General features: G+C 42.3%; 1 protein-coding gene across 2 annotated transcripts in view; it reads right to left on the reverse strand.

Annotated features, from left to right (window-relative positions):
* WDR47 (WD repeat domain 47) overlaps nt 1–16,410 on the reverse strand; it is an 86,047-nt gene that overhangs the window by 35,027 nt on the left and 34,610 nt on the right. The window contains exons 6-9 of one of the 2 annotated variants that reach the window (XM_044300954.1): nt 10,127–10,253; nt 4,589–4,767; nt 2,600–2,854; nt 1,332–1,386 (exon numbers count right to left, since the gene is read on the reverse strand). In XM_044300954.1, the coding sequence (XP_044156889.1) occupies nt 1,332–1,386; nt 2,600–2,854; nt 4,589–4,767; nt 10,127–10,253 (616 nt within the window). Of the gene's footprint in view, nt 1–1,331; nt 1,387–2,599; nt 2,855–4,588; nt 4,768–10,126; nt 10,257–16,410 lie in introns of both variants that reach the window. The other variant, XM_044300953.1, reaches the window with a different exon arrangement.

Genomic DNA, 16,410 nt, shown 5'->3' on the forward strand with positions numbered 1-16,410 from the left:
GGGTATACAATTTTCTGTCAGACACATGGCACAAACATCATTTAAACACAGCCTTTATAATATATACAATGCATTCTGAAAGTATTCAGACCCACTTTTTCACATTTTGTTACGTTGTGGCCTTGTGATAAAATAAAGAATATCTCTGTACTTTGCTCCATTCAGCTTTCCCTCAACTCTGACCAGTCTCCCTGTCCTAGCTGCTGAAGAACACCCCTGCAGATAGGACACTTACAATTGAGGCAAAAATGTTCAATCTTGATTTCATCATAGTCTTAAAGTCCTTTAGGTACTTTTTTGCAAGCTTTCATCGGTCTTTTATCGAGAAGAGGCTTCTTTCTGTCCACGGAGTTGATTTCAGCGGTCTGTCATTTATAAGTACAAAGTAAGTGGTTGCCAAGAACCAACATCCAAATCATTGCAGACTGGGTCTGAAAAAGAGTCACGGACCACCTGAGAAGAGTCCTGGTTATTTGTAAATTCCTGCTCTCCTGCCCACCTTCTGATGATCGACAGTCTTTTACCTAGTTTTCTCCCCATCTCTCTAGGAGAGAACTGCCAACCATCAGCAGATGGGCAGGAGAGCAGGAGATTATGAATAACCAGGACTCTTCTCAGGTTGAGTTGACTCTTTTGAAGGCCTGGGCTGCAATGATTATGATGCTAGTACTCAGCAACCACTTACTATTAGCTCATGAGTGACACACCGCCGAAATCAGCATTTCTGTCACTAATTTATGCTGCCCTCAGTGAGATCAGCATAAAGTTGATGACAGGTTCCTTTTAACCTTCCGGAGGTTTCTCCAATCTGCACACAGGATCTTTGGAGCTCATCCACAGTGACCACTGGGTTTTTGATCACCTCTCTTACCAAGGCTTTTGATGAGGCAGCCAGCTCTAGGAAGAATTCTGGTTGTCCCAAACATCTTCCATTTAAAAATTATGGAGGCCTCTGTGCTTGTGAGAACTTTCAGTGCAGCAGAAATTCTTTGCACCCTTCTACAGATCTGCACCTCCACACAATCCTGTCTGAGCTCTACAGGTAGTTCTTTCCTTCTCATGGCTTGGACTTTGCTCTTATAAGCATTGTCAGAATTGAGACCTTATATAGACAGGCCTGTCCCTTTCCAAATCATAGGAGGTCTGAATACTTATATCCATGTGAAATTAAAAATTTTCCTTCTTAATAAATTAGCAAAGATTTCCAAAATTCAGTTTTTACCAGATTTTTAAAAAAAACATTTTAGCACAAGACTGCAACATAACAAAATATGAACAAAGTTATAGGGTCTGAAGACTTTCCAAACGCACTGTATATTTCAACCTCTCACCTCTGAACTTTTCCTTGCACTAGCAGTTAGGGGTTCTTCAAGGTTCTGTCTTTCACTAAAAGGAAAAAATTAAGTAATATGTTATATAGATGGGCTAAAAAAAAATGAACATTATTGCTCTTTTACAGATTATACGTTCTATTTAAAGTGTAACTTTCATTTTTATTTGCTGGGTTATTAGAGCTAGGCATGTCTACCCGAGTATTACCGTATAATAACAGCTTTCATTAATGTCCCCTGTTGCTCGTCTGTCTCTGGCTAGGAAGACAGAGGGGCGGTCCTCCACACTGCAGGCCTGCATTAGGCTTCACAGTGAGAAGGCGTGTCTCTCAGTAATCCAATCTGATTGGCTGGCAGGGAGCTACTGGCTACAGCAAGTGTGTATGTGAAGTGAGGGAAAGCAGTTTTGCCTCAGAACTGGCAGAGTAGCCATCTTGAGAAGATCCTTATATTGTAAATTTTAAAACAGCCGTAACTAAGGGAAACACTTAAAGAAAACAGTGGTATGTGAAGAAACTAAAAATTGCTTTACGCATAATGCTGCTGCAAGAGTAAGATATTCTAAAATAGATTTTTTTGATGAAAACATGACAGTTACACTTTAAGTACTACATGTATACAAAACAATACAAATTGTGACTACAAAGTTGACAGACACCCAAAGGCTGCACAAATGCAACCCCTAGCAGAGGGGCATTAGGAGAGTGCATTCAAGCTGTTCTGACCCTGGTGTCAGACAAAAATCATGTACCTGGGTTGTGTAGCACTATAATTAATTAGAACTGGACTTGGGATCAGCAGAGTACTCTTAATAGGTTCTAAACTGTTTAAAAGGATTTCAGCCTACATACATTTTTCAAAATGTCTGCCTAATGAGTTAGTAAGATACAACAGCTGCTGGCCGAAAAAATGGCTATTCTTCTATACACATATGCTTTCTAAACGCATCTCCGCATTATACAAAATTCAATATTACCGATCTATCTTTCCCTGGACATCATGTGGGTATAGGTCCTGCCAACTTTATGGGCACTTCAAGATATACAGCACAACTCTAGTCAAGCCTTAGGGTTTAAATTAATTATTTATCCTTTGTCTCCGTGGGTAATGTTATAAAGGGTCCAGCAAGCAGAAATGATGGCTGCTGTATGCAAGGTCCTCACACTAAACTGCAACACTAGCAGAACAGCAAACAAACATTTCCCTTCTAGAACCATTTGGAAAACTGCAGGGCAACCACATCTCATGATACATCATAAGTTACTCACCCTGAACTTCCGAACACTGGTGACTCTTCTGGGAAAGGTATATGGGTAGAGGCTTCTCGCTTCCTAGGAGTGCTTGTATTTATGTTCTGTCCATCAGGCTGCTGATTTCCTAGAGAAGTGGTTACTATAGGAGAAGGTCCATTGGTGGCAGATGAGCTGCTGTCTCTGGGCCCATTGTGTGGATTGCTCTTTGTCTGAATCTCTTCACTAAGAGGCTCCATCCCGACATTCAGCTCACCAAGCTTTCTGATAGACCTAAAGGGGAACACAAGGACACAGACAAATGCTAAATATGCAGAGTAATACATGGCTGCCGTGAACCAGGCTTTCTTTAATTATTAAAAAGTTTGAAAAGAGCTTATTTACTCAACAGTGTCCATTTCTTTATGTCCGTCAAACACCAATCCATGGAAAACGGATAGCACATGGATGGTTTCTGTGTGAGATTCCTTTTTATCACTGAATAAGCAGTGGCACAGCGTAGGACCTGCAGTGAGATTCTCAGATGGGGCACTCAGCCGTTTAATAAAACAGAAGTGTGAATAGCCCCATTGACTTGCACAGGTCAGTGTGCTCTCAGTTTTAAACACGGATAGCACACAGAAGACGACTATGGTCGTGTGACTAACCACTATTACAGATATAGCATTATACCTCTATAGCTAAATCTTCTGCATTCCAGCTTCCAGACTGGCTTTTCTGCAGCAGTTGTCACACTGGCCATTCGAGCAGACACAATAGGCTGAAAGTTCCCTTTTTTTTTTTCCAGGTTCACCTGTCAGCTTTGCTGTACAGACTGGGACAATATGCAAAGCATCATCTTATTAGAGGGTAGATGATTTATGACAGCTCTATTGTACTGCTGATACACTATACACACAGATATGGCTCTCAATCAATCTCTCTGTGACAAAGTATAATCCATGACATTTTTCTCACAATGAAATATTCATTTCAGCTGCCACAAAGTACACATGTGGTGACCAATTACACAGGCTGAATGTGGGAAGAACGGTTCCTTACTCCCTCTTTCTGTCCTATTCATTATCGGTAGCACATTGCTGATTATATAGGGAGATGTGCTGCTGATAATCAGGCATCTTTCACGAAAGATGTCCATCAGCCGATCGTTTATTGGCCGTTTCATTGCTTGATTATACGAGCCAGTTATCAGGAGCGAGTGTTGCTATGAATGCTTGTTCCCGATAATTTGCCTAATTATCATGTGGAAAATAGGGTCTCTAATGAGACATTTCCTTTAGGCCCCGTACTCACAACTGTATCCGTTTTTCCATCCGTAAGTTGCGGTTGCTCAAAATACGGATGCGGTTTCGGTGCCATCTGTATTGTACTTTGCGGAGCATTTAACGTCAATGGGACCATGGTCTGAATTTTGTGGACATTCTTTTTGTGCAACAGAAATACTGATGTGCAAAGGACACGGATGATCTTTGTGCTTTCTGCATCCGCCTGTCTGTTCCACAAAAAGAACATGTCCTATACTTGGCCGCAAAATGAGGACCATGGACCCACTGAATTCAATGTGGATGCCACACGGATGTTATCGGTATTTTGTGGATCTGCAATTTGCTGACATATGGTCGTGTGCATGAGGCCTAAAGTAAAGGGCTGAAGCATAAAGTGGTTGTCTTCCATCCAGGAACAAGAGTGTTGTTAATTGTGGAACATCTCACTTTTCCAGCCAGTTCTGAGGATTGAATAATATTGGATAATTCAGCATAGCATTAATAAAACGGAGAGATGAAATGGGTGCGAGTGAAGTTACGATGTTGGAAGAATGGATATTCAGATGTACGGTTTTTACTAGACAGCAAAAAAAAAAAAGGACTAAAAAAAAAAGGACAAAAATACTAATGTGCCTTGTATTCCAAATCTCAAGTTTTTTCGTTTTCAGTTTGGGGCCGTTTTAGGAGATGTAAACTGCTTTCATCTAAATATCCCCAATACCCCCATATTAGTTAACCATACCTGTTAAGAAACTGTTCAGTGAGATTTTGGGGATGTTCAGAGTCCTCTGTTTGGTTGACTCCCCCCTCAACCAGCATTTGCTGATAGAGCTGCCTTTGCTGCTCCTTCTGTTCCAGGTGCTGCTGGTAACGCATCTTCTGGCGGTAATATTCTTCAAACTGTTCTGTAGAGTCCCGCAGCTAGAAAACATCACAGCTAGAATGTAATGCTTGCAGAGGCCGCTAATGGGGACGGTAGGACACCCCTCCACCAGGTCTCTCTCAACACGCAGGAAATGACCACTCAGCCAATCGCTGCCTGATGCAGGTCACCCCTGAGGCCAGTGATGGGCGGAGTGGGCATTTCCTACGTGTTGAGAAGGACCGGGAATCTGGGATGAGGAGAGCAAGTAATACCGGTACAGACTTCTTTTATTACTTTACACCATGGGAAGTCTTTTTTTTTATGGCAAGACAACCCCTTTAATGTAGAGAATAGAAGCCATAGGATAACGGCATGAAAATGTTGGAGTGCAATTATCACATTTAAATAGTCCACACAATGCTGTAATGTGCATTAGCTGAATGGTGCTACTGAAGTGAGCAGCTAAAATACACGCACCATCTTTCATCTTAAAGGGCTTCTGTCAGCCCACTAAACTGTTTTTTGTTTTGCTTACTAATAATCCCTATACTGCGAGCTCCCTATACATAAGTAAAATAATTTTGGTTCAGTAGAATTTGATGAAAAGCTATTTTTAAAATATGTAAATTACCTTGCTACCAACAAGTAGGGCGGCTACTTGCTGGTAGCAGCCGCATCCTCCGATCCTAATGACGCCCCCTCCGCATTGTGATTGACAGGGCCAGGGAACAGAATCGCCCTGCCTGTTCGCAATCAAAATCCAGAGCCTGCGCCGCGGCCGTACCCATCTTCAATGTGCGCAGGCGCACTGAGAGGCGGCCGCTCGCTCGGCCGCTCCATCCTCAATGCGCCTGCGCCGGGTGTAGATGTGACCAAACACCACACTACACCCCCCCCCCCCGTCACTTATTAACCCCTTATAAACCCCTGATCACCCATGATCACCCCATATAAACTCCCTGATCACCCCCCTGTCATTGATCACCGCCCTGTCATTGATCACCGCCCTGTCATTGATCACCGCCCTGTCATTGATCACCGCCCTGTCAGGCTCCGTTCAGACGTCCGTATGATTTTTACAGATCCACGGATACATGGATCGGATCCGCAAAAAGCATACGGACGTCTGAATGGAGCCTTACAGGGGGGTGATCAATGACAGGCGGGTGATCACCCATATACACTCCCTGATCACCCCCTGTCATTGATCACCCCCCTGTCATTGATCACTCCCCTGTAAGGCTCCATTCAGACGTCCGCATGATTTTTACGGATCCATGGATACATGGATTGGTACGCAAAACACATGCGGACGTCTGAATGGAGCCTTACAGGGGGTGATCAATGACAGGCGGGTGATCACCTATATACACTCCCTGATCACCCCCCTGTCATTGATAACCCCCCTGTAAGGCTCCATTCAGACATCCGCATGCGTTTTGTGGATCCGATCCATGTATCCATGGATCCGTAAAAAATCATGCGGATGTCTGAATGGAGCCTTACAGGGGGGGGTGATCAGTGACAGGGGGGTGATCACCCTGATTACCCTGATCACCCCCTGTCATTGATAACCCCCCTGTAAGGCTCCATTCAGACGTCCGCATGCGTTCTGTGGATCCGATCCATGTATCCATGGATCCGTAAAAAATCATGCGGATGTCTGAATGGAGCCTTACAGGGGGGGTGATCAGTGACAGGGGGGTGATCACCCTGATTACCCTGATCACCCCCTGTCATTGATAACCCCCCTGTAAGGCTCCATTCAGACGTCCGCATGCGTTCTGTGGATCCGATCCATGTATCCATGGATCCGTAAAAAATCATGCGGATGTCTGAATGGAGCCTTACAGGGGGGGTGATCAGTGACAGGGGGGTGATCACCCTGATCACCCCCTGTCATTGATAACCCCCCTGTAAGGCTCCATTCAGACGTCCGCATGTGTTTTGTGGATCCGATCCATGTATCCATGGATCCGTAAAAAATCATGCGGATGTCTGAATGGAACCTTACAGGGGGGTGATCAATGACAGGGGGGTGATCAGGGAGTCTATATGGGTGATCACCCCCCTGTCATTGATCACCCCCCTGTCATTGATCACCCCCCTGTCATTGATCACCCCCCCCCCCCCCCCCCCCCCCGGTAAGGCTCCATTCAGACATTTTTTTTGGCACAAGTTAGCGGAAATTTTTTGTTTGTTTTTGTTTTTTCTTACAAAGTCTCATATTCTACTAACTTGTGTCAAAAAATAAAATCTCACATGGACGCACCATACCCCTCACTGAATCCAAATGCGTAAACATTTTTAGACATTTATATTCCAGACTTCTTCTCACGCTTTAGGGCCCCTAAAAAGCCAGGGCAGTATAAATACCCCACATGTGACCCCATTTCGGAAAGAAGACACCCCAAGGTATTCCGTGAGGGGCATATTGAGTCCATGAAAGATTGAAATTTTTGTCCTAAGTTAGCGGAAAGTGAGACTTTGTGAGAAAAAAATCAAAAAAAAAAAAATCAATATCCGCTAACTTATGCAAAAAAAAAAAAAATTCTAGGAACTCGCCATGCCCCTCATTGAATACCTTGGGGTGTCTTCTTTCCAAAGTGGGGTCACATGTGGGGTATTTATACTGCCCTGGCTTTTTAGGGGCCCGAAAGTGTGAGAAGAAGTCTGGGATCCAAATGTCTAAAAATGCCCTCCTAAAAAGAATTTGGGCCCCTTTGCGCATCTAGGCTGCAAAAAAGTGTCACACATGTGGTATCGCCGTACTCAGGAGAAGTTGGGGAATGTGTTTTGGGGTGTCATTTTACATATACCCATGCTGGGTGAGAGAAATATCTTGGTCAAATGCCAACTTTGTATAAAAAAAATGGGAAAAGTTGTCTTTTGCCAAGATATTTCTCTCACCCAGCATGGGTATATGTAAAATGACCCCCCAAAACACATTGCCCAACTTCTCCTGAGTACGGCGATACCACATGTGTGACACTTTTTTGCAGCCAAGGTGGGCAAAGGGGCACATATTCCAAAGTGCACCTTTCGGATTTCGCAGGCCATTTTTTACACATTTTGATTGCAAGGTACTTCTTACACATTTGGGCCCCTAAATTGCCAGGGCAGTATAACTACGCCACAAGTGACCCCATTTTGGAAAGAAGACACCCCAAGGTATTCCGTGAGGGGCACGGCGAGTTCCTAGAATTTTTTATTTTTTGTCACAAGTTAGCGGAAAATGATGATTTTTCTTTTTTTTTCTTTTTTCCTTACAAAGTCTCATATTCCACTAACTTGCGACAAAAAATAAAAAATTCTAGGAACTCGCCATGCCCCTCACGGAATACCTTGGGGTGTCTTCTTTCCAAAATGGGGTCACTTGTGGCGTAGTTATACTGCCCTGGCAATTTAGGGGCCCAAATGTGTGAGAAGTACCTTGCAATCAAAATGTGTAAAAAATGGCCTGCAAAATCTGAAAGGTGCACTTTGGAATATGTGCCCCTTTGCCCACCTTGGCAGCAAAAAAGTGTGACACATCTGGTATCGCCGTACTCAGGAGAAGTTGGGGAATGTGTTTTGGGGTGTCATTTTACATATACCCATGCTGGATGAGAGAAATATCTTGGCAAAAGACAACTTTTCCCATTTTTTTATACAAAGTTGGCATTTGACCAAGATATTTTTCTCACCCAGCATGGGTATATGTAAAATGACACCCCAAAACACATTCCCCAACTTCTCCTGAGTACGGCGATACCACATGTGTGACACTTTTTTGCTGCCAAGGTGGGCAAAGGGGTACATATTCCAAAGTGCACCTTTTGGATTTCACCGGTCATTTTTTACACATTTTGATTGCAAAGTTCTTCTCACACATTTGGGCCCCTAAATTGCCAGGGCAGTATAACTACCCCACAAGTGACCCCATTTTGGAAAGAAGACACCCCAAGGTATTCTGTGAGGGGCATGGTGAGTTCCTAGAATTTTTTATTTTTTGTCGCAAGTTAGTGGAATATGAGACTTTGTAAGAAAAAATAAAAAAAATAAAATCATCATCATTTTCCGCTAACTTGTGACAAAAAATAAAAAGTTCTATGAACTCACTATGCCCATCAGCGAATACCTTAGGGTGTCTACTTTCCGAAATGGGGTCATTTGTGGGGTTTTTCTACTGTTTGGGCATTGTAGAACCTCAGGAATCATGACAGGTGCTCAGAAAATCAGAGCTGTTTCAAAAAGCGGAAATTCACATTTTTGTACCATAGTTTGTAAATGCTATAACTTTTACCCAAACCATTTTTTTTTGCCCAAACATTTTTTTTTTATCAAAGACATGTAGAACAATAAATTTGGTGAAAAATTTATATATGGATGTCGTTTTTTTTGCAAAATTTTACAGCTGAAAGTGAAAAATGTCATTTTTTTGCAAAAAAATCATTACATTTTGATTAATAACAAAAAAAGTAAAAATGCCAGCAGCAATGAAATACCACCAAATGAAAGCTCTATTAGTGAGAAGAAAAGGAGGTAAAATTCATTTGTATGGTAAGTTGCATGACCGAGCGATAAACGGTGAAAGTAGTGTAGTGCCGAAGTGTAAAAAGTGCTCTGGTCATGAAGGGGGTTTAACCTAGCGGGGCTGAAGTGGTTAATCTGCGACGTGTACAATAGATTTGAGTGGTCGTAACTTACAACACTTTCCCCGAATGTATCTAGCATGTGCTGAGCTGTTCCAAATGTACGGTATAATGTAGTATGTGCCATCTGGATACACTGGATGTCGGTTTGATACAAAGACTCCCCATTTACATGACTGTGGCAAAAAAGGACATTTATCTTTTTTTTATATATATAGTAATAAGCCATAAAACAGTATTCTCCATACGTGTTGGACTCATTCTTTAGTCTTTGGTATCATTAAAGCCCGCCATACACATTTAATAGCTGACTTAGCTATGAATAGCAGTAACTATCTCTCTCATACACACACATGTTCAGTTCAGCCAACCTGTATGTGTTGTCAATGGGGAGAGAGGAGAAAGCCGCTGTCAGACAACTCTGGGGAGAACAAAAGTCAGGAGAAAAAAAACTGACCGTGTTCCTGATTCATCTCTCCTCCAGCATCATCTGTCGGGGGAGTCAGGAGTAAGCTATGCGCATAGATTGTCGGCTGAACCCACCATTCTCGGCAGGTTCGTCCAGCAATACACTAATGTACATGGGGGCCTTTGCTCTCCGAATATCACAGATACTCCATGTGGGTTATGCATTGAATTTGAAGTGTCCACTAGCACCTTAAAAACTGCACAAAAACCATATACACACAAAAACAGAAACAGTCATAATATCCAATAGCATTCTCTCAGGTCATGGAAAATGTACTTTCAGCAATGAAATTACTTGCAAGGAAACCATTACCTCATTTCTCTCTGGTTGTTCTGGCCCGTCACACGATGCTGCTGCTTGGAGATTGTTCTCGGGGCTGATGTTTTGGCACAAGGTCTCACTACTGCCGGGAATGTCTTTCTCCTGGGGAGTATCACTTCTGCTGGAACAATAAGACAGATGGATTACACAGGCCGGATATTTCAATTCTGATCAAATGCACCAAAATGACAGAAAATTCAAGAGCCATTTTTATGCTGCTTTCACACTTTTTCTGGTATTATTGAACTTTCTGCATATTGCCTTATTGTAATGGTTTTGGCAGTAAAAACACCAGCTACAGACGTTAGCTCAAGGTCTATGGGAAATATTATACGCAGCCCTTTTTTTTCTACTGACAGTCGTTAATTATGTGGCGTTTTTTGTCTTTCTTGCTTTTTTCAAAAACGCACCATGCTGAAGCTGACATTGCCTTCTCTATAGGGGAAAAATGCCATGAAGAAAACACTAGTGGTAAGACACACAGGGACACATTTATCAAGCTCGCCTGTTTTTAGGAGTAAAATTAGACAGGCGTATTTCATTCGGCGGTCTTTCTTTTGCCTAGTATTTATTAAGGTCGCCCAGCCGTTGATGAATTAGACTGGGCGAATTGTTATTAGTCTGACCTCTGGTGGTTCTTTTTCACCAGGACAGGTTCATATTCACTTAACTGGTCTATTTGCGCATGAAAAACACATCTGTGCTTTGAAAAAAACTCATAAGTCTCCTTGAAAGTGTGACTTGATTAAAAAAAAAAAACCCTTGCGCTTTAAAACTCAAAACTTTCAAATAAAAATAAGCTAGCCCAGGAGTGGAGTAAAAATTTGACTGTTTTTGCACCACATTCATTTGTTAGAAAGGCGCATCTACAGAAATAGATTGAAAAGAGTTGCAAAAAATAGACAACTCTTGAATTAGTCTAAAACTTGAAAATAGTCGAATGAGGCACAAAAGCCTCCAAAACAGGTGCAAAATTAGACAGTCTAAAACTGTTTTTTTTTTTTTATAAAAACAGGCACAAACACTAAAAGTAAATGTGCCCCACTGTGTGCAAAAGTGTCAGAATAACACCACCAAAAAAAAAAAAACCACACAACACACAAGAGGAAAAAGCTAGAACATACAGTTTTTTTTCCCCCACAAGGAAAATTCTGTTGTGTAAGAAGTCTTAAAGACCATGTACACCTTGGGGGCCTTTTTTTTTTCCAATTGGCCTTTATTAAAAAAAATTAACCACTATCTTTGTGCAGCCTCGAGTTTCTCTAGATGCAGGATCTGAATTTTCACTCTGTTCCGTCAGGCAGCGATGGCTCCTTATCTCTGCTCTCTGACCTTATAAACACTCATTTTAGTTCCGTTCTTATCTTACTGATCAAAATGTGACTTACATAAGTATTTTAAGACCATTTAGTAATTTAGAGATATGTTTTATTAGATGTCCAGCACAAAGAGAAAGTAAAAAGTACGATTCACACAGTTAACCCTTAGTGACAGAATGGCTCAATATTCTTTTAATAAAGACCAATTTAAAAAAAATGGTGCAAAAAAGGAGTAAAATGCAATCATAAAAAAAAGGGTTTCTCACAAGTCAGTTTCATAATGGCCCCAAAAGGCTGTCATCCGCAATGTTAAACTACTTTGCACTGTGGCCCATTTCCCTGCTTTCTGCCTACAACTTCCAAAACCCTTTCCAGTCTACATCACTACAAGCCAGTTTCCTTCCCCTTTTGGTAACCTTAAATTTAAAGCAGATACTGCAGATGGTTAGATAATAATTGTGCCATTTGGTCTGGAGCACTGAAGAGGAAGAGTTCTTACTAGTGTCCACTCCAATCCCTCCATACATATGAAATCCAATCTTTATTTCACTTTCCAAATGTATTGTTTGACATTACATCCTCAGATGCAGCCTTCTTAGGGGTACTCTCACACTAACGTTTTTCTTTTCCGGCGCTGAGTTCCGTCCCAGGGGCTCTATACTGGAAAATAACTGATCAGGCATATCCCCATGCATTCTGAATGGAGAGTAATCCATTCAGGATGTCTTCAGTTCAGTCGTTTTGACTGATCAGGCAAAAGATAAAACCGTAGCATGCTACGGTTTTATCTCTGGTGAAAAAAAAAACAAAGACATGCCTGAATGCCGGATTCTGCATTTTTTCCAATAGGAATGTATTAGTGCCGGATCCGGCATTCAAAATACCGAAATGCCGGATCCGTCCTTCCGGCCTGCGCAGACCGGTAAAAATGTGAAAAAAGATACAAGACGGATCCGTCTGTCCGCATGACAAGCAGAGAGACGGATCCGTCCTCGCAGTGCATTTGTGAGAAGGATCCGCATCTGGATCCGTCTCACAAATGCTTTCAGTCAGCGGCAGATTGGAGGATCCAGCGGCCAGTTCAGACGACAGAACTGACCGCCGGATCACACTGCCGCAATTGTGAAAGTAGCCTTAGCATTACTATACTACAGTAAGGCCTCTTAACCGCATTTTTGAAATTTCTTTTTTGTGGATTGCACACACACCAATTCATTTCTTTTTCTAAAAACAAAAAAAAAATGCAAAAATAAAATAAAAATAAATAAAAAATAGGCCATGAGATCCTTGCACTGTTTGCATCAGTGCAGCCAGGCTGCAAATTATAGAACCTGCCCTATTCTTGGGGTAAGCTCCAATGGTCCTGCCAGCTGCACATGGCCAGCCGCACCCACCCACAGCAGCCAATGGGTGCATTAACCTCAAGGCTTTGGTCCTCCCTTAGTACACGGACAGAAGCAAATTTCTATTGGCTGCTGTTCAGTAAACAGCTACGGCAAGCAGGATCCAGCAGCGCAAAAGACGACAGCACACAGGTGGCCACCAGTACTCCGCTGAGAAGGTGAACATGTACATTCACATAAATGCCGAACACTGTGTGGCGCCACATTCTGTAAGTATATATATAACTTCTTCAATGGATCTTTTTAACCCCTTATAGAGTGGGCCCATTTTCGTTTTTTGAATTTTCACTTTTTCCTCCCCACATTCCGAAAGCCATAACGTATTAAATTTTCCATTCACTTAGCCATGAAGGCTTACTTTTTTGTGGGACAAGTCGTATTTTTTTTTAAATGTGGGATGGAATTGAAAAACAAACAAAAAAACAACAACATCGAGTTTGTATGTTCTATGCATGTTTGCTTAGGTTTCCTCCGGGTACTCAAGTTTTCTCCCACACTCCAAAAACACACTGATAGGGACCTTGGATTGTGAACCCCACTGGGGACAGCGTGTGATGCTAATGTCTGTAAAGCGCTGCGGAATATAGTAGCGCTATATAGTGAGTAGAATAATAAAATATGGAAAATACATTTTTGCTGCTGGGACAACCCCTTCATAATTACCGGTAGTAGAAGTGAGACATGACATGGCTCTACAAGATTCAGAAGTAACACATACAAAATGGGACATCACAAAAGAGCAAGACATCAAGGGGAACAATTCTGAACTAGAAGAAATATCCAAATGTGTATTTTCCACTACAGCTGCTGAGCGACATGCATCCAAATACTAAGAAGCGTTCCTTATGTGACGGAGAGGTTTACTTTGTAGATTTACGTTACGTTCCTTCCATCCAAACATTATTTGCCTGAAGGCAACCACTTTGCAACTGGTGCAAGGACATGTCCATTAACATTTTAGTTTTCTTAGTCTGGCTTCTTTTTAGTGATATAGGCGCTTCATGTTTATGCCATTTGTAATGAAAGTTTTTTTGTTTCTGATTTTTATATTTTTTTATATGTTAACCGCTTGCCGCCACGCTAACGCCGAAAGGCATCATTGCGGCGGCTCTCCCAGGTCACACTAACGCCGACTGGCGTCATCTCGCGATAGCCGAGATTTCCTGTGAACGCGCGCACACAGGCGCGCGCGTTCACAGGAACGGAAGGTAAGCGAGTGGATCTCCAGCCTGCCAGCGGCGATCGCTCGCTGGCAGGCTGGAGATGTGATTTTTTTTTTAACCCCTAACAGCTATATTAGACGCTGTTTTGATAACAGCGTCTAATATACCTGCTACCTGGTCCTCTGGTGGTCCCTTTTGTTTGGATCGACCACCAGAGGACACAGGTAGCTCAGTAAAGTACCACAAAACACCACTACACTACACCCCCCTGTCACTTATTAACCCCTTATGAACCCTTGATCACTCCATATAGACTCCCTGATCACCCCCGTGTCATTGATCACCCCCCCCCCCTGTAAGGCTCCATTCAGATGTCCGTATATGTTTTACGGATCCACGGATACATGGATCGGATCCGCAAAACGCATTCGGACATCTGAATGGAGCCTTACAGGGGGGTGATCAATGACGGGGGTGATCACCTCATATACACTCCCTGATCACCCCCTGTCATTGATCACCCCCCTGTAAGGCTCCATTCAGACGCCCGTATGTGTTTTACGGATCCATGCATCCATGGATCGGATCCGCAAAACGCATACGGACGTCTGAATGGAGCCTTACAGGGGGGTGATCAGGGAGTCTATATGGGATGATCACCCCCTGTAAGGCTCCATTCAGACGTCTGTATGTGTTTTACGGATCCACGCATCTATGGATCGGATCCGCAAAACACATACGGACGTCTGAATGGAGCCTTACAGGGGGGTGATCAGTGACAGGGGGGTTATCAGCCCATATAGACTCCCTGATCACCCTCCTGTAAGGCTCCATTCAGACGTCCGTATGTGTTTTGCAGATCCGATCCATGTATCAGTGGATCCGTAAAAAACATATGGACGTCTGAATGGAGCCTTTCAGAGGGGTGATCAATGACAGAGGGGTGATCACCCCATATACACTCCCTGATCACCCCCCTGTCATTGATCACCCCCTGTAAGGCTCCATTCAGAATTTTTTTGGCCCAAGTTAGCGGAAATATATATTTTTTTTCTTACAAAGTCTCATATTCCACTAACTTGTGTCAAAAAATAAAATCTCACCTGAACTCACCATACCCCTCACGGAATCCAAATGCGTAAAATTTTTTAGACATTTATATTCCAGACTTCTTCTCACGCTTTAGGGCCCCTAAAATGCCAGGGCAGTATAAATACCCCACATGTGACCCCATATCGGAAAGAAGACACCCAAGGTATTCCGTGAGGGGCATATTGAGTCCATGAAAGATTGACATTTTTGTCCCAAGTTAGCGGAAAGGGAGACTTTGTGAGAAAAAATAAAATAAAAAAATTTCCGCTAACTTGTGCCAAAAAAAAAAAATATTCTATGAACTCGCCATGCCCTTCATTGAATACCTTGGGGTGTCTTCTTTCTAAAATGGGGTCACATGTGGGGTATTTATACTGCCCTGGCTTTTTAGGGGCCCGAAAGCATGAGAAGAAGTCTGGGATCCAAATGTCAAAAAATGCCCTCCTAAAAGGAATTTGGGCCGCTTTGTGCATCTAGGCTGCAAAAAAGTGTCACACATGTGGTATCACCGTACTCAGGAGAAGTTGGGGAATGTGTTTTGGGGTGTCATTTTACATATACCCATGCTGGGCGAGATAAATATCTTGGTCAAATGCCAACTTTGTATAAAAAAAAAAAAGGGAAAAGTTGTCTTTTGCAGAGATATTTCACTCACCCAGCATGGGTATATGTAAAATGACACCCCAAAACACATTGCCCAACTTCTCCTGAGTACGACGATACCAGATGTGTGACACTTTTTTTGCAGCCTAGGTGGGCAAAGGGGCCCACAATCCAAAGAGCACCTTTAGGATTTCACAGTTCATTTTTTACAGAGTTTGATTGCAAAGTACTTCTCACACATTTGGGCCCCTAAATTGCCAGGGCAGTATAACTACCCCACAAGTGACCCCATTTTGGAAAGAAGACACCCCAAGGTATTCCGTGAGGGGTATGTTGAGTTCCTAGAATTTTTTATTTTTTGTCCCAAGTTAGCGGAAACTGATGATTTTTTTTTTTTTTCTTACAAAGTCTCATATTCCACTAACTTGTGACAAAAAATTCCAGGTGCTCAGAAAGTAAGAGCTGCTTCAAAAAGCGGAAATTCACATTTTTGTACCATAGTTTGTAAACGCTATAACTTTTACCCAAACCATTTTTTTTTTACCCAAACATTTTTTTTTTATCAAAGACATGTTGAACAATAAATTTAGCGAAAAATTTATATATGGATGTTGTTTTTTTTGCAATATTTTACAACTGAAAGTGAAAAATGTCATTTTTTTGCAAAAAAAAATCATTAAATTTCGATTAATAAC

The sequence above is a fragment of the Bufo gargarizans genome, chromosome 7, assembly GCF_014858855.1.
Source record: "Bufo gargarizans isolate SCDJY-AF-19 chromosome 7, ASM1485885v1, whole genome shotgun sequence".
Classification (NCBI taxonomy): domain Eukaryota; kingdom Metazoa; phylum Chordata; class Amphibia; order Anura; family Bufonidae; genus Bufo; species Bufo gargarizans.